The sequence below is a fragment of the Ixodes scapularis genome, unplaced genomic scaffold (genome assembly GCF_016920785.2).
Source record: "Ixodes scapularis isolate PalLabHiFi unplaced genomic scaffold, ASM1692078v2 PGA_scaffold10__122_contigs__length_95168666, whole genome shotgun sequence".
NCBI lineage: Eukaryota > Metazoa > Arthropoda > Arachnida > Ixodida > Ixodidae > Ixodes > Ixodes scapularis.
The window spans coordinates 81,649,525-81,668,265 of NW_024609836.1; the positions used below are offsets into that span (position 1 = coordinate 81,649,525).

The following is an 18,741-nucleotide window of genomic DNA, read 5'->3' on the forward strand; positions in this document are numbered from 1 at the left end:
GGCGTGGCGACGGCAAAACAATGTTTTCGCCCATACTGGAAGTGACGACAATTCAAGATGGCGGCGCCCTTGCGAAAACGCGACCAGGGTGTAAGATAGACAGGTGGGGAAACGGCCCATAGAAGCCTACCGCAGCGCCGTGACCGGATTCTGTACTCGTCTGCTTGCGGGTACCCCCGACTTGCGACAGGTGGCGCTGCGGCGAGAGGAAAAAAATTGGAATCGGATTTGCGTGGAACTCTATAAACAGAGAGCACGTCAGTCCTCCATTGAAAATCCACGAGAAACCATCTCCGTCAGTTTAGCTGGTCGCCACCGGTCGCCCACCCGGAGTGAGAGTTCGCGGTGCTCCACATAGATGGCGCCACAGAAAAAAGAGAAAACCGAGGGGGACACAATCCGGTCGCTCATTTGACTCTCGTTTCCCTACCTGTCTATCTTACACCCTGAACGCGACCGAAGACTGAGGGAGTACGGCATTGTTTTGCTGCGTCCGAGCGCCTAAAAGTGCGAGTCTTCTTTTAGAAAATGAAAGCTGCGTTGGACTAGCGGTTCTTCTTGCCAATATGACAGTAGACAGTTTTAGTATAGCGTTGCTGGATCTTACGTACGCAATACGCAATAGTATAGCGTACGCTAAAAATGACCTGCTCGGACCGAATTTAGTTGTGCGTTACGTTTTCGAGTGAACACCGCGCATGATCTTGGTTAAATTTGCTAGAGCCGTAGAATTCCGCGTGCTTATAGCGCTACCATGCTCCTGGAAAGAAATATTGAAAATGAAAAAAGTGTCTAATCATTTTATTTCAGATTAAACCAAGCCACAGCTGCCTCGTCAAGCGCGCTTTTCTGCAAGGTACATGGCTACGAGTACGAGTGCGTAGCCAAATTTGATCACGGAGCCTCCGTCAGTCGTCCCGTGGAAACGGCACCTTTTATCAATGCTATCGCGGAATGAAATTAATGTCCCTGATGTCCAGTGCATAGCGAGAACTTCGGCGATTTCTTTTAGAGTCGTTCGTCCGTCGGCGATGAACTGTGCGAATAGGCTTAGCGTTCAGCAGATCGCAGCGTCGACGCACACTGCGAGCGGCGAACATTTCCACTGTGCACTCCTTCAGCTGCAGGGCGATCTGATTCGACCGCGGTAGGTCCCAGAAAGAATCGCCGAGCTGAACACCACGCCATTTCACGTAACATAAAAAACCACGTCGCCCCTGCTGCGCCAGTCGAGGCATCCGCCATCTTGAAACTGGCGCTCTCGTTGGGTCCGAGATCTCTCGAGAGCGTCCCGCAAGGCCCGCTAGCCAGCAACGCAAAATCCCCAGCGTTGCGTGCGTACGCAATACGCTAGCCCTTCTATTGCGTTCTGCGCATGCGCACTCACGACCCGCAATCTCCTTGCGTACGCATAGCTATAGCGTACGGTCCACTAAAGCTGTCTAGTTTCTAGCACCGACCTCAGTGGAGTTTCGAAAGGTTTCTGTCTAGAATGATCAAGCCCCTGCTCTGGTTATAAAAAAAAAATAAACTTGTGATGATTGATGCAGCTCTCGCCGCTCATGCGCCTGCCTTCACTGTTGGCACCCGCCTGACACACAAGGAGATGCAGGAAAGCTGTCGTCAACATGGCTTTTTACGTTGATTTTGCAATCTACTAAAATGTACTTGTATAGAAGTTGTAACGCAACTTCATTTTGTAGGAGAACGACCCATGACTAGTGAAAGTAAAGCTCAAACAGGAAATTTGACAGCAGCACCTGGCGCAAAGAGGTCCATTTCTTTTGGAGGTAAGCACCTGGAAAGCTTCAAGGGGCACTATAGATTTTTTTTTCTTTTTTTAGTTCCTCGTTTTATTGTCATAGCTCAATCTACGAGCTAAGGATTCCAGAAAAAAACCCGAAATTATATTCATGGGCGATAGCTTTGCATATTATGTTGTTTGTTTATTTTGGGGTGAAGAGAAAGGGGGGAGTCAGGATTTGCATATTAAAAAAGAGATAAACGATTGCGGCACTTACCATTGTCGCAGAACGACAGATGGCGCTACTGAACCTTGCTGAATATGGCCGAACGATAGACGGTGCTAATCAGTCACTCGCGAGCGATGCGTTCCCGTGTGGACGAGTGGGACTGGTGGGACGTTGTCAATCTACTCTTTGTCCGTGTTTTTTTGGCGCTTATTTTCCCAGGATGTACCAACTGGCCCATCTAAGCATTTTATTGCAGTTCATTTCTCTTACAACGGGCTCTGTTCAATGTTCCCCTTCGTTGTCAATCTACTCTTTGCCCGTGTTTTTTTGGCGCTTATTTTCCCAGGATGTACCAACTGGCCCATCTAAGCATTTTATTGTTATAAAGTGAAGTATAAAGTAAAACTGAAAAAAAGCCAAGTCAGTTTTCTTCTTGCATGCTGGCATCTGCTTGCCCCATTGGGTTCCTCGCGTGGTTCGTTCATTTCAACAAATGTCTTGAAACCGTTTTACCAAAAAGAAAAGAAAGAAAAAAAACAGCAACGACAGTTTTCTTCTTTCTTTTACGATAACATTTTTTGTGGTATCTTTATTTCGCCTTTTTTTAGTTAAAAATGAAACATGCATGTTTCCTTACTGTTTCTGCGGCAGCATCATACACTAAAACGCACCTGATTTTACGAATAACTAATTTCGGTATATTTTACGATTTAAAAATACTGAGAAAACTTTATCACTGAATTACATCGCTCTATTGCACACGGTACATGGCGAACCACTTCCAATCGTAAAATTTCGTGCCCACTAAATGTTCCCAAACTTATATTTCGCAAAATATAAAGGATATCTCGTTCGAACAGTCCTATCCGTATTTCGGCAACAAGCGATTTCCTCAAAGAAGCCCAAGATATTCGTGTCATGCGTTCAGTGTTCGGTTCGGCAAATGACAGCTTGTGCTACATTGTGTTGAATCTCCACGGATCCCTTCCATCTAGTTTTTGTGTTTGAGTGGTTGTTACCCCGGTTTTTGTTTGCTTTGAAATCTTCTCACTTGTATAACTGCTGAGTAGTACCTCTGCACAAATTACAGATTGCTTAGTTTGTACTTGTCTACAGAATAGGTTGTGTGTGTGTAATAAATTTCAAGGAGATTTGAAAACAATTTCTTGTTTCTGTTCACCTGCCTTTTTGCAAACACCTGGGCGAGTGCATACTTTTTGTTGAAGGGTTCGCGCGATGTTTTAGATTCGTTTATCAAGTTCGAAACGTAGTGTTTGAGATGTCCAACCTTTTTTTACATCTCCGTACAAGGTCGGCGCTTTTTTTATTAAGATGTGCAGTGACAACATATAATTTGCTGTACATCTCATACGGTTGCGGCAGAAAGAAAAAAAAAGCTATAGGCAGCTTGAGCACAATGGTAAAAGGAACCATAGGACAAGCTATAGAATAAGTTATAGCAAACCATACAGAGGACAATAGGCGGCTAAATAAACCATAAGAAAAGCTATAGGCAGCTATAGCACAATGGTAAATAGAACCATAGGACGAACTATAGAATAAGCTATAGAGGATCATGCAGATAACAATAGGCGGTTAGAGGAACCATAAGAAAAGCCATAAGCTCCTATAGCACCCTGTTTAAAAAGATCCATAGAGTAAGCCATACAGATCTCTATATCAGGCCAGCTATGGACGGCTAAAGGAACCAAAACAAAAGCCATAGTCGGCTAAAGCATCCTTTCTAAAGAAACCTATAGAGTAAGCCATGCAAAATTCTATAGCTTTTCATAGGAAAAGCTATAAGCAGCCATAGATAGGGGAGACCATAGGGAGCCGTAGAAGTGGCTATAGCTAATTGGGCCAATTTTCTATAGCCGGCCGTACAAAGGATTTTCTATAGCCGACCATATAACATTTTTGTATGGGATTATGTAAATATAATCAGTACGCTGGAAACACAATTAGATCTTCATTGAAACACCAAACAATACCGCACCCTTTTCCGTTAAAATTGTTTTCTCACCGATAATATACGCCAAAATAAACGCAAGAATCTACACCGTCTCGGAGCGAACGTGGAGAGCCTATGGTAAGGCCATGCTTCTATCCCCGCTTCGATGATGATGATAGCGCGACAGTAGCACCACCTCTAGGTCGATCTCGAGGCCATTACTTCGTTTCAGCTTAATAATAATAATAATAATAATAATAATATTTATTTGCATACAAAAAATCTGATCCTGAGCGGCGTGCACGGCTGTGCAGAAAGGTTAAAACCCGTACGCGAGTGCGCCTGCCAGCCCGCCACCCAGGATTTGAAAAAAAAACACACACACGCACACGCATACCAAATTTGTACACAGGGCCGTAACCCAAAATGATTTAAAGGAAAAATGAGGGTGAAATGTAGAGAGTAAGTTGACTCACACACACACAAACACACACTACATACACCACTGTTATGACGCCTGCTGCTGTAGGTGCTTTGAAAACAAGCGACACATCGACACAGATTCAGTACGGTCCTGGGGAAGCGACGAACGTATCCTGAGCGGGGCCGAGATGAAGTCCTCGATACCGGCTAAGATCGGCGAGGAACTGTGGTGTTTGGTACGCGCTCGAATAAGTTCAGGCTGTCCCGATCTCTTGTTAATCCTTGGGATGGTCATGGTCGCAAGGTACGTCCCTTTGAGCGAGCCGTCGAGGAGTCGGCAGGTAAGGCCCACCCTGGCGACTCTTCTCCGATGAGCCAGGAAACGCCAGACTGGCGTAGGGCAACGCAGGATTGTGTTGGCGAGTAAAGTATGTCCGAGTAGCACGCCGCTGAACGCTTTCCAGGCTGTCAACCAAATTAGTTTGACGTGGGCACCACACCGCACTACAGTACTCGAGATGCGGAAGAACGAGCGCGGTGTATAGAACTTAAGTACAGACGAAGCTGACGTTAATAGAAGGTAATGTTTATTTGTTTCTTTCTTTCTGGAGAGTTGGGTCACTGTGATCAGGCGTTACGCCCGTACCGAAAGGTAAAGGTTTACAGTGCCTCTTAAGCAGAGAGGGGAAGGAAGTTAGATATACCAAACAAAGGGGGGAGGGGGAGTTACCGGCTACATAAATGTTACATGAGTCATGCACTCAATTGAATCAATGGAACCAATCAAGCATCGTTAAAAGCGAAAATCACTGGGCCTTTTTCTGCTTACGATCGGTTCAGCGATGATTGAACACGAACACCACGATCGTGCGCATTTGGCGTTTTCTCATTGGCCTCACCTGCTCGTAGAGTCGGCAACGTCTGGACTTCAGGTGAAACCAAGTATATAGTGAGCTCAGGTGAATCTATGGGATATAAACGTATCAATGATATCAGATGTAGGTTCATTATCTCATTTGCTCCCACCTGGCTCCCTGCCAACACAACTTAGAACGATCGATATTCGTGCACTATAGCGTGGCGACGTCATTCCAGTGAGATCGAGCGCAGGAGTAATGGACACAAATGTTGCGTTAGTTTTCTGCTGGGCCTCGTGTCCAGTTAATGCGTCGCAGGACACGGCGTCGGACGCCATTGCTGAGTTGGTGCCATCCGAGTGTGAGGTTAGTTGGAGGTATCTAGTAATCTAAAGTCACTAGATCCTGGGAAAGTTGCGCTATCGCCTGCCCTGCCTGCTAGCCGGACACAAACAGCATACAGACGACGAAGTCTCGAAAGGCGATTGGCTGATCGGTCTCAGTTGCCATGGCAACCGCCCTTACGGTCCACTTAAATCTTCGAAGCTTTGAAATGGTCGTTCTGAACCATTCACACCAACATCGCCATGGAGCATCGTCGTACTGAACGCGTTTCTCGCCAATGGCTCTGTCCACTTAGCAATCATGCTTATCTCCACTCCACATATATTTTACAAGAGAATTGCTGTTGTTACGTATTTAAAGACAGGAAGATTATTCTTTAATGATGCCAAGCACCGACGCCGCATATGGTGGCGGTGCTAACATGTGCGCTTGCTTTGCCGGTGTGTGGATAATAGAATCTCGGTATTCAAGAAACGTCTCTATGAACCTGCCCGTCACCAGCTAAATTAGATCTGCGCACCACGGATGGATATGTCAAGAAGAAACTGCTCATTCCCTGAACTAAAATGGCTACCATACGAGGAGCTTGGCGCTACTTTTCCATGATCCGGTGATATTAGAGTAACCTGCGTAAATACTTTGTATTATGGGTGGTGTTGGCCATGCCGGTTTTTGAAACCTGAGGTATAATGAAACTATAGTCTGTTTTATTACATTTTCAATAAAGGCGGAAAAACGAAATTTTGGGGATTCATATTGTAGTCAAACCTTACAACTTCCACTTTAGTTCCATGTACGGAACTGCGTGCGCAGCCCTAACGACACTCGCGGTCTGCGTGCTGTCTCGTGCCACATAATAGGACCCACACACGTCGCCTCTCCTGCTGCAAGAATCCTTAACGTTTTATTTTCGAGACATATTTTACAACTAGGTTCTCTCAGTGTGCTCTGCTATTGGAAAGTCGAGCTGAAGAGCAACTAAAAGACGCAAAAATAGGCAAATGCCTTCCATTACTTTCTTCTTTTCTTTTCGAAGTGAAGATTTATAACTTATACTTACAAGAAAGCGAATTCGTGTTTCGAAATTTGAGAACTACGCAAAAAGGTGTCCATACTCCGTTTCACTGTAGCCGACCAGAGGTACCGATGGAGCCAATCATGTTGTGCAAAAAGTGCATCGTCATAGCGCTCATTAGCTTTGTGGGTTTGCTATGTGGAGCGCAAGTTTGTCTGCTTGTTTTGCAGGGGTTGTGGTGACGCCAGAACGCCGAGTACTGAATGACTCTGATTGAAGGATTGTGGGTAGACGTTAAGGCAGCTTGCTTTGAGGCCTACCCACTATCCTTCCATCAGACCCAATCAGAGCTCGGCATTCTGACGTCACCACAACTTCTGCAAAAGAAGCAGATGAACTTACGCTCCGCATATAAACGACTAAAATAATCCCGCACAGAATAAAGCGCATGATCGATGCGCATTCACTGCGCGTCATTGATTTGGTCGGTGATACCAAACGCACGAAGATGATGCGCGCCATGACGATGCACTTTTTGGGGCTGCTTGATTGGCGTCATCGGACGGTAGTATTTTCTCCGGCGTCGGATTCACCTCGAAACGGGGAGTATCGACCACCGGCCACTAATGCGACTTAGCAGAGTCCGGTCTTGCAACGGATAAACTCAAAGGCAGTCTCGTGCCACCAGAGTGTCATCAAGACCACCAGGACGTGCCAGATCTGGTGACTAGCGCCGACGATGTCGTGGCGTCCGGGCCAGGCGCGCTCGGGAAACCGGCACTCTAAAACCAGAAAAGACGCCGCAGCGCTCATGAACAGCAACAGCACCCTTGGACAGATGACGGGCATGTTCGACGGCGCCAGGTACACCCAGTGAATGGTTGGCACTACGCCAAACGCAGCGAGGCCAACGAGAAGCTTGGTGGGGTACTGCCCTTTCTTTGCGATGGCGAGCACCAGAAGGACGCCTTCCAAGAGGATGTAGATGACTCTCAGCGACGGGTAGTTGTCGAATGCCAGAAAGACGCCCGACGCGAAGGTTGCCCAGAGGCTCAGACTGACACCCGCGATGTCGTACTGCAGTAGACGCTCGTACGCCCGCCGCGACTGGCAGTTGAACGTGTGGTAAAGGACGGACAGGGACAGCGTGGTGATGTAGGCACAGCACGTGGACACCAAGATGAGTGAGTCCGTCGCGCTGGCCTGGGCTATCGGGAGACGGGTGCTCACGTCGTGCACTAGAACGCCGCTGAAGAGGACCATACCAGCCAGGTGGGTCCAGATGTTCAGGGTTTCGTTGTTCCATTCGAACAGGCTCCGCAGGCATTGCTTGGGAGTGTAGAAGACGCGGTAGCCTCCTCGGATGAAGGGGTTCTGGCGCAGGAACGCCGGCGCCTCGTCGTAACCGCTTACGTGGGAGAAATCCTGCGCGATCGCCATGTTGGAGACCGACGGCGCCGCTCGGCGGAACGCGGCAGCAACTCTGGAGCACGCTCGATACTTTGCTTGGCGCGCAAACCGGCAGGTGGGGCTTGGTTTTCAGATATGTTTTTTGAATCTCGGCGTGCACAAAGCTACCTGAACACAGGAAACACCTTTTCGACTCGCTGATTGCCTTCATGCGGGTAGCGAGCCTTCCCTTTGACATATGGCTTGTCCTCTATGTCCCATCACCCCTTCCCATGTCGCCATTTCAGATGACCATAGTTCAAACGACTTGGTGGCTCATTTCAATTTCATGCAAATAGATAAAAAGTAACGTTTCAAAAAGAAGTATCTTGGCGTGCTAATTGTTTCGCGCTTGCAATCAATAGAATGCAGAGTTGTAAAAAGGAGGGCGTGGGGTTTAGCCATGCATTGTTCGCGAAGAGCCCAACGTTGACAACGCGTCAACCAGAGTTTTGACTAGTTCAAGTACGCTTCAAACGTGTATACATTTGAGAAAGGGGGGGGGGGGGGGGGGGGCAAGGAATGGTTTGAATCTCATTTCGAACTTTTATTCTGGAAGAGGAAGTCGCCATATGAGTGCTCTTTTGACTTTTTTTTTTTAATTTAGGGATAATATGGCTATTCGATTCGGTACAATATTCTCTCACCCCGTAATTTTCTTCATCTTAATTAAGTCCGAGCGCAGCGAACTCTACCCAGCTGGTCAGTGAAGCTAAGACAAAATTAAAGCGAGGCGGCATTCATAATCTTACTGTGTGCGTGTTATCATTGACTAAACAAATCAACCGCAGTCCAGGCACCATGGTCTTTCGCTTTTAGTTTGCGTGTGTTTACTTGTACGTTCTCTAGCCTGCAGCAACTGAAAGGGAAACTGGGACACTTGTGAAGAGGGACACCACGTCGAAAGTCACCATGGTGTCAGCGTTGCTGAGATGTATTTGCGAGGCGCGTTCCACGAAGTGACCAGCATTTTCTACATGGGTCGACGTGTTTCCGACGAGGGGAGCCAAAGTCCGGTGAAGATAATTGGATAGCGCCCGAAGCGGTGACGTTGTAAAGTCCACAATAGGTCGTAGAGGCACGTTGGGTTTGTGGATCTTTGGAAGGCCATAAAAACCTGGAGCGGACCCTTACAAAAATGATCAATGAGTTTCAATTGACTTTCTATTGTGTTCCTATAGAGTCAATTGAAACTCGATATAAACTCAATGTCTAATGAGTTTGACCATTAGAAACTCAATTTTGATTCCATTGAATTTACTCATAGGAATGCAATTGAGACTGATCATAAGAAACTCAATATCGATTCTATTGACTTTACTCACTAGGAATGCAATTGAGTTCGATCATTAGAAACTCAATATCAATTCTATTGAATTTACTCAATAGGAATGCGATTGAGTTTGGTCCTAAGAAACTCAATTTCGATTCTATTGAATTAACTCAATAGGAATGCAATTGAGACTGATCATGAGAAACTCAATATCGATTCTATTGACTTTACTCACTAGGAATGCAATTGAGTTTGATCGTTAGAAACTCAATATCAATTCCATTGAATTTACTCAATGAGAATGCGATTGAGTTTGGTCATAAGAAACTCAATTTAGATTCTATTGAATTTACTCATTAGGAATGCAATTGAGACTGCTCATAAAAAACTCAATATCGATTCTATTGACTTTACTCACTAGGAATGCAATTGAGTTTGGTCATAATAAACTTAATATCGATCCTATTGAATTTACTCATTAGGAATGAAATTGAGTTTGGTCATAAGAAAGTCAATATCGATTCCATTGAATTTACTCATTAGGAATGCAATTGAGTTTGGTCGTTTGTGGATTACTGCACCCGTGTGCACCGAACGATTATTGCTTGTACCAATGTTTTTCTATTAAGGGATAGAGTCCAATGACGTCGAAACACTGTGTATCATCTATGAGACTTTCAAGGAGGAAATAGGAAACTGGGAACCTTAGTAGATGCTGAGGTGGTCACCGGCCAAATGAATACCTTTCTTATGTAGGGTATATAAGGCGGTGGGGTAGTCAAGGGAGTACGATTAGTGGGTTGTGAGTGCTTAGTTACGATGTTTGTGTTCGTTTCCTCTATGTGCTTTGTTTCCTTCATGTTGCATGCTTTAAAGAATTGTGAAAAAAAATTCTCAACCAGAGCAATTTTTTTAAATGCAGTTGCAATAAATTCCATTGAAGCACGTTGCAATTATTCAATTGAAAGTCAATTGCAATATTTTTATTAAAACTCAATAGCAAAAGTTCTATTGAAACACTATTGCCAAAATTCAATTGAAATGCAATTGCTAGAAATTCAATTAAGACTCAGTGGCCAATAGTCTGGGACGGATCAATAGCGACTCAATAGAAAAAGTCAATTAAGTTTCAATTGAGACTGAATGAGGTCTATTGAGTGAGTCCTTTACACTTTCAATTGAAAGTCAGTTCATTTTTTTGTAAGGGGAGCCATTCCTGCAATAAGTCGCAAGTAAAGGCTCTTTGACTCAGGGTATTTCTTGAAAATCTCTGCCAGGATTTTGTTCAAGTTCCTCTGAACCTGCGGCGTCGGATCTTTCTTGAGCTTTACATATGCATGGCTGCCAAGAAGATCCCGTACCTTTTCCTCGTATACCTCCCGGTCCAGGACGACGGTCAACTTCCCTTTGTCAGCCGGCAGAAGCACAATCTCCGTATCTTCGCGAAGTTTGCGAAGCGCTGTAACTTCTTCCGCCGGCAGGTTGTGTCGTTGCCGTTGTGGGAGCTTGGACAGGATGCCCACCGCTTTAAGCCGCACTCCATCCCGGATGCTCGGGTCTAAGTGCATAATTCCGTCCTCCACAGCCGCGACCATTTTTGGAAGAGACGGCCGTTGCATTGTCATATTGAATGAAGAGACGACCATCTTCATAACTAACAAGTTATTTTACGTTTTGTCAATTTCCTAACTTCTCCTTTTTAATTTTTCTTTTTCTCTTTCTTTTCTTTTCTTTTTTGAAGACGAAGAGGTTGGGAGCTGCTGCTGTGTCCGCGTGCCTTCAGTCACCCCTGAAAAAGAAACCATGTGTGTTTTGAAACGACGGGTTGCTTTTCAATTTTTGGTTGGAGATACATTTTCAGACTTTAACTCTCACCCAACTAGGCAGATATCTGTCGAATATGTTTACTTTCAAGTATTGACTTAGACTGTATACAGTACCCTCTAGAATTCCGCTCCCTAGACTTCTGGATGGACACAATACAAAAGAAAAACCTCGGTCCTTCTTATCAGCATAAATTGGGTGTCAAAAAGTGACAGAAAAAAACTTGCAGGCGCTGAGTGCGTCGAAAGTGCCGTTATTTAGTGAAGTCTGACCATTTGTATAATTTGTACGGTCGGCGCGTCAAAACTGCATTAAAGGGCCTCTGACACGCCAAAAAAAGATTTTTTTTTTCATGCTAGGCGTTAAAATGTCATGTCAGGACATTACAAAAAAAATTTTTCACTATAGAGGTGCGTAGTTTTTTTTATAAAAATATAAATAGGAGGCCCAATTCAAAGTTCCCGCCAGTGCACTGTGACGTAACAGTGCACCGCAAGGTGTCGGGGCGGTCAGAAGGGAGGCATCGAAATACGTCACTAAAAGTGGGTTCGCAGGAAGCCACGCGTGTTTCACTCCTCGTGCTTTCCGCGACCGTGCCTAAGACATTTTAAGTTAGTATGTATGATTTCTATGGACCCTGCCTAAGACATTTTTTTTTTTTGTTCTGCTCTTTGTACGAGCGATTGTAGAAAACGAAGTTTCAGCTCCACTAGCTTTTTATCGCTGCACCGTTGGTTAGTTTGCGTGCTGTAAAAGTTGAGGACGAAGAGTCAGTAGATCGGCGTGATGGAGGTCAATGATGAAAGCATTGCGAGTACAAGCCAGTGTACAAGCACATGCCGTCAGTCCGATAATACAGAGCTATACTGTGCACAAAAGAAACTTTTGAAAAAAAATTTAGAACGCTCGCAGAAATTACGATTGCTTGCGTACGACACGCCCAATTGCATTGCTGAAGATTCGGACACCGAGGTCGTCGAATCATCGTATTCTCTCCAGGCTGAAGATGCCTGCCGTCTCTCGGAAATGCATGCAGTGTGATCTTTTCTTCAGTTGCAGTGAAATACCGGGACAGTCCCTCACACAGCACCTTCTAGGCATTGTAGTTTATCACGTCAAATTCACTGACTCCTCTTCTTCTACCTTTACAGCAACATTAAGCGATGAAAAGCAAATAAAATAAACCTTGTCTGCTTGGATCGCTCGTGGAGGTGCGGAGAATAACAAAAATATTTAAAAAATATTACACGCGCTCGCGGTAAGCACGAGGAGGGATACAACTCACGTGACTTCCGGCGATGCCTCCCTTCTGACAGCCCCGACACCTTGCGCCTTGGATACACTGTCACGTCACAGTGTACTGGCGGGAACTTTGAATTGGGCCTCGTATTCCTATTTTATTAAAAAAACTACGCACCTCTATAGTGAAACAATTTTTTTTGTAATGTCCTGACATGCCATTTCAACGCCTAGCATAAAAAAGAAATTTTTTTTTTGCCGTGTCAGAGGCTCTTTAACAACTCCGCATATGCATATTGACACAAGCTGGGGGCCAATTCCAATATCCAAGCCAACGAATCAAGCGGAACTACAGCATCCCATACTTACAAAAAACAAAGACGCAAAATGCACCAAAGATAATTTCCTAAGACGAATCCGGGAAATACGACAGTCTAATTCTGCACCTATGCACCGAAAAGCACCCGCGGTGCTTCTAGATAAGTTTAGGTGAACCCCTGTCGCGAACCTCTTGGTTGATCGTAGAAGTGAAATCATTAACGAACGGGCGTCGGTGTCGCTGGCATCCCATGCATCTAGTTCCGTTCCCTGGGCATTCCGACCTGAGGCTCTTGAGGTTTCCGACGCCACTCTGGCTCTTGAGAGAGGGGTATGGCGTTGGAGGAGGCAAGCGAACAGACGTCGGCCTTTACTGTATCCGTTATTACACCGCTACCACTGTAACACCACCATCAGGATTGCGACATGTTATTCCACTGATCAAATAGAGAACTAAAGTTAGCTCTGTTTTTTGAGTGGGGCTGCAGCATGCGCCATCTACCATTCATTCTCACAGTTTTGCATATTTATAAAAGAATAAATTAATATTTAATTTTTAGAATAGGTGGCGGCTCGCGCCACCTAACAGGGGCGCTCACATTTTTACATTTTTGTGGAGGGCGTTGCTTTGAAGCTGAGTGGTAACTTGCGTCATCTAGCAAGAACTTTCACATTTAATATTCCTATAGGGGGTTAAAATGTGTTTTACTTTTTTATTGGGCGGCAGCTTGCGTCCTATATCCCAAGGGAACGTCGCGCCTGAGATGTTCTCCTGCGAGCGGCTGCCCTGATGCAAAGGGGTTTTGGTGCTGCTGAAAATGTGAAAATCACATTTTCATGGTGGGCTAAAGTGAGCTTTGTGTTTTGAATTGGCCGGGTGGTTCCACCATCCAGACGGCAATCTCACACTTTGACTGCGTGCCTTCGTCACAGCGGTTCTCCTAAACTCATTACTTCCTAAATAACTCAACTTCTAAGATATTTTCATGGTGTTACTATTGTCTGTACACTCGTTTCGCGCGTAGGGCGTGCCAGTTACACTATCGTTATTGCTACAGCTATCGCTTTCGTTTCCTCGCACATTGTGGGCGAAAACGATGCTTACCACACTTGATTACTCGTACATCGTGCATGCATAGAGCGAGCCTGTGAGCGCGTGCTCAATCCGTACTCAACGTGACTGCACAAGCTCCGCTAGCAACGCAAATCCCTTGCGAACATATACGCAAAATGCCTGATTCTCGACCACATAAGTGCTTGCAAGGACTCATATTATGACCTTTCACAGGAGCGTATAGACCCTTTGCAGCAGCTGTGCATGGACGCCGCCATAACTGACCTTCAGTTTTTGCTTCCTCTTATTTCGTTTATTTCACTTCATCATTATCATAGCAGGCCAGGTTATTGCCATATTAGATTCAACCGTGTCCTTTTCTAAAGCATCGGCCTTTGTAGAGGATCGTCAACGACCGTTTCAGTTGCTCGGCATCTCGGTAAGACAAGAGAAGTTCAGCAATGGCGGCTGTAATTTGGCGTGTGTGTAAAGCGTCTATACTTCTATAAATCCGTCACCGCGCTCGTTGCATTCCGGGAACCTGCGGGCCAGGAGCAGAGCGCGTATGGATATTGCTGTCCAGTGATTCCCACAATGCATGATATGGCATTACACCGCGACGAGGCGCTTCGAGTTTTGAAATACGTTTATCACCTCAGGACTCATTTCCCACCAGGAAAATCTTCAACCTGCGCAAACAAGCACTTGCGGAGACATAATCATCACGAAAATATCCATTACTCTTCGGGTTGCTGTAAAGACAAGATAAGAATATGTACAGTGTTTATTTTATAAGCAGAAAGAAGCGGGATGCCAGTGTCCTGCAGGTGGATAGACTGCAAGCCAGGAGGGGCCAAAACTCCATCGCATCGCTGAAAAACCTGCAGTATTCGGAGATCGACATATATATTCAAAGGAAGCAAAATTATACATAACTAAGCATTTCATCCCTTTCTCGGCTGCATCATTTGTTTGTGTGGATGGACTCCTAAGATCGCGTCTCAAGCTCGATGGAGTTAATGCAAGGATGCATGTGAGCTGGTTAAAAACTGACTTCTTTTTAACCCTGGAAAGTGGGGAAACAGAAGGGCAGGACAACACGAATCTCCAAACACAGCTGAGGGAACCCAAACAGACCAAACTAAGAAAGAGTTGACAATGTTGACGTCACGCGTACCCACATCGGGATACACGTATCTAAAGAGGGTACACATCAACCCCCGATCCTGGCCTCCGCAATGGACCTTTTTCCAGTAAGCTTCGGAGCATGCGCACACTCCCGCTGTCGCCATTTTCGCAGGGCACCGTCCCACGCGACCAACATTGTCAGCATCTATCTTCGCTCGTATTTAGTCTAATTTGACTCTTCGTTTTTTAGTATCAGAAGTATAAAAAGCACTGAAAACCGATACAACGGCACGATGCCAACGCGTTTCGACGGGAGGAGTCACGTTGGACAGCCCTTTATTTGTGGTTCGCATACAACTCCCCAGAGGGCGATTGTTACTCGAAAAATTTCCATTAGGAGGTGGTATAAGTCACCGAGATATGTATAAGATCAAGTGAAAGCATAATGACTGTTCTCAGCTGGTCTCATAAGTATCTACCATCTCTTTGGGGGCTGATGTGTACCCTCTTTTGACACGTGTATCCCGACTTGGGCGGCCGTGACATAAACATTGCTATCAGTGTCTTCTTTTAATCTAGTAAAAAAATTTGTTGTCCTGTTTTTTTATGTTGTGTTTGAAGATTCGTGCTGTCCTGTCCTTCGGTATCCCCACTCTCTAAGGTTAAAAAAAATGTCTGGGGTTCTTGTATTCATTACGTTGACAAGGTCATGGATGCAGTGTTTCTCCTTGGTATGGTAAGCTGTAAGTGCGATGGGACCGACGCGCTAAACGGTACAATCGACCGTCTCCTTTTCGTTGTCTGACCCTGCCCTCTTCATGGGGGGATGGGCAGGACCACGTGCCGAAGGATAGATGTATGGCTAGTTTAACGAGTCCCTAGCTTCTATCATACTATCAGCTCAAGGTTTAGCGGATTATAGAGGTGGTGGCCGGCTCCGAGTGGCTTTATTTGTAAATCAGTTATCTGCAGTAACGTAGAAACCTTATATTTTTCAATAGCTTGACCTATATTGCAAGCACTTTCTAATAACCTGCGATGACTTGTGATTTTTTTTGGATCTGATACCGCTCGAAGATGGTAAGGACTGATTGATATCGTCACTGGACGAGTCGAGTAGTCTACAGATTCTCGTTTAACGTGAAACGTTCTCTGGCTAGTTTCTCCGGATTTCGTGAAATCGCGTTTCATGAAGCCATGGCCCTCGACGTCCCACAATGCAACGCGCAGTGTTGCACTATGGGAGCTTACAGACGCACACACCAATTCAGTTTCTCCGCTAAATTTATCGGGGAAGTTGAATTGGTGTATAGGTCATTTTACATCAGGTCAGACGACGTCAATTTTTGCGCTAAATTTAGCGGGAAGATTAAAGTCCCGTAACCTACACACATACTCAGTTCACCCGCTACATTTAGCGGGGAAATAGACATCACGTGACCTGATGTCGTGACCTATACGGCAATTTAGTTTCCCTAAATTTAGTGGTAAAATTAACGTCACGTGATCTATATATCTATTCAGTTTCTCGGCTAAATTGAGCGAGGAAAACGATATCACGTGACCTAATGGCACGTGATGCTGGAACGTTCCACTTATGCAAAATAATTACCCCGCAATTTGCATACAATTTTTTTAAGGTATGGACCTGATCATATCACGAAGAGGACACTTTTTTTTTTTGTAATCTTTGCTTACATACTTTTTTGTTGTCAGGTCAACGTCGAGTATTATGCTTTACCGTCGTGTACGAAGCCCCAGGAAGGAGGAAAGCCAATCAGCTTCACGAGCTTAGCTATTACTTACCATCGCAGAAATCTGCAAGAGTCGAAGACACGTCAGGCTAGAGAACAAAACCATATCCGCGTATTGACGCGAAATTGGCGTACTTACTCGCCAGGGGAAGAAAACGTAACATTTAGCAAACAAGGGCACATCGGTCTTCAAACAGCAACGATCATGAATCGCAGACAATAATACGTATACCGGACAATACAAACATCGTACACAACCTCCTAATACACGAGATGGTTTGGTGCTTTCTATACAATGCGGTCAACCTTACGAGCATATACATCTCTAGTGGCACTCTCTCATGGAAAGCCAGTACCGCTTCCCGGTAAAAAAACAATAAAACATTCCCTCAAAGTGGTACCGCATCGCGCTGGCCCCTGGGCACTAATGTGGGACAGGCTTCTTTCGGATGAACTCCTCTTTAGCCAGACGGTCCGTTACCCTTCCCAGTCGGTACTGTTGGATCCGGTCCATTACCGTCCCTGTCGGTACTCTTGGTACTGTTGGATCCTGTGGAGAGACGAGAAAGACAATGGTATAGTCACCGTGTCAAAGCGGGGGGGGGGGGGGGGGGGGGGGAGGGGGAGGGGGAGGGGGGGATTGCAAGCGGCCATCTTTTTCTCAGCACCCGTGTCAAGGACGAACCGGCACGGCAGCAGCTTTAGACTGTTTTGCACAATATACACGATAGGAAATCTTGGTGTTCCACTGCAGCGTACCAGTTTGGTTCAGAATTGACTAAAACCTTACATTCGGCAATACATCTGCGTGCATTGGTTGAATTCTGATTCATGAGACGTGGGTTATGCTATCTAGTGGTTCTGCCCGACTTTGGAGCCTCCATCTTTTGCTCAGCACCCGTGTCAAGAACGAGACGGCACGGCAACAGTTTTAGACTGTTTTGCACAATATACACGATAGGATATCTTGGTGTTCCACTGCAGCGTACCAATTTGGTTCAGAATTGGCTAAAACCTTACATTCGGCAATACATCTGAGTGCGTCAGTTATGTTCTGATTCATGAGACGTGGGTTTGTCCGACTTTGGCGTGCACTTCAATTGCTAAACTAAAAAAGCACACGCGTGCGCCGTTTTTCAAGCAGATGTGTACGACGTGCGATCAAAATATTTCCGAAACTAATTTTGTAGCGTAACAACTTTTTAATTAATTTTAATTAATTTAATTTTGTAGCACAGTTCGCGCGCAGCAGTAGAGGTCCGGGACCTGATCATGTGTCATCATTCCAAAGGATGTTCTCTGAACATTTGGAGCCACTAAATATGCCACGCTTCAGGGGTAACGGCACGTCAGCCATCTTGGTGCTTAAAATCATTGTTGCCAGTAATCTGAAGCTCCATCTGAAATCGCAGGAAACGGTTTTCCGCCCTCCAGAAATGTGCAGACAGTCGGCGACAGAGAGAAACGATATCGCCTGAGCTTTCTGACGCAGTATCTATAAACCTTTTCTAAGTTATTCTCGATCCCACCAGCCACCTAGTTCACGCATTCGGTATGGGCGACTAAAAAAAAAAAGCGAGATACTGCAACTTTGATCAAAAGAATATATAGAAAAGACAAGAACGATTGGCAGTGGCGATAAAATCGTGAACACCAAGGGCAAAACGATACCGTATCCCCCCCCCCCCTCCCCCCTTTACCGGAAGTTTGCGAATCGTAGTACACTAAGCATCAAAATAGCGGCGCCCACAACAAAATCGAGGAATGGATAGAGCGATGGATATTCTTTGTATAAAACAGTCTGGTGTATTTACGCGAATCTAGGAAAGGCGTCGCTGTGGCCGTGCCTGTGGTGTGGTCCGATTCAAGCTCCGCAGCCTTGTGGCGCGGGGCGGTTGAGCGCTGCTTGTCCAGGACACTGCCCCACACGAAGCCGAGGGCGACGAGAAGCGCCAGCAGCACCGCCACACCGACGAGAATGGCACCCAGCAGGAACTTCCGGTAAGGGCCGGGACCACCGAACTGCGGCTCGGGCCTGCCGTAACGCAAATCGCACCCCATTTCACTTACTTATGGAGGATTCCTCTGATTTTGGCAGGCAAAATCGTCTACCTGTCTGGCAACACTGAATCTGG

The 18,741-nt window shown here is 45.7% G+C and overlaps 1 protein-coding gene across 1 annotated transcript; it reads right to left on the minus strand.

The window, feature by feature from the left end:
- Positions 1-6,435: 6,435 nt before the first annotated feature.
- LOC8041770 (progestin and adipoQ receptor family member 3-like) lies at positions 6,436-8,032 on the minus strand. The gene has a single exon (XM_029982506.4). The coding sequence runs from the start codon at positions 8,005-8,007 to the stop codon at positions 7,201-7,203; it is 807 nt and encodes a 268-aa protein (XP_029838366.1). The 5' UTR covers positions 8,008-8,032; the 3' UTR covers positions 6,436-7,200.
- Between the last annotated feature and the right edge of the window lie 10,709 nt (positions 8,033-18,741).

What these genes read in the sequence shown, in the direction of transcription:
- LOC8041770 (XM_029982506.4), bottom strand. Translation starts at nt 8,007, where the DNA reads ATGGCGATCGCGCAGGATTTCTCCCACGTAAGCGGTTACGACGAGGCG.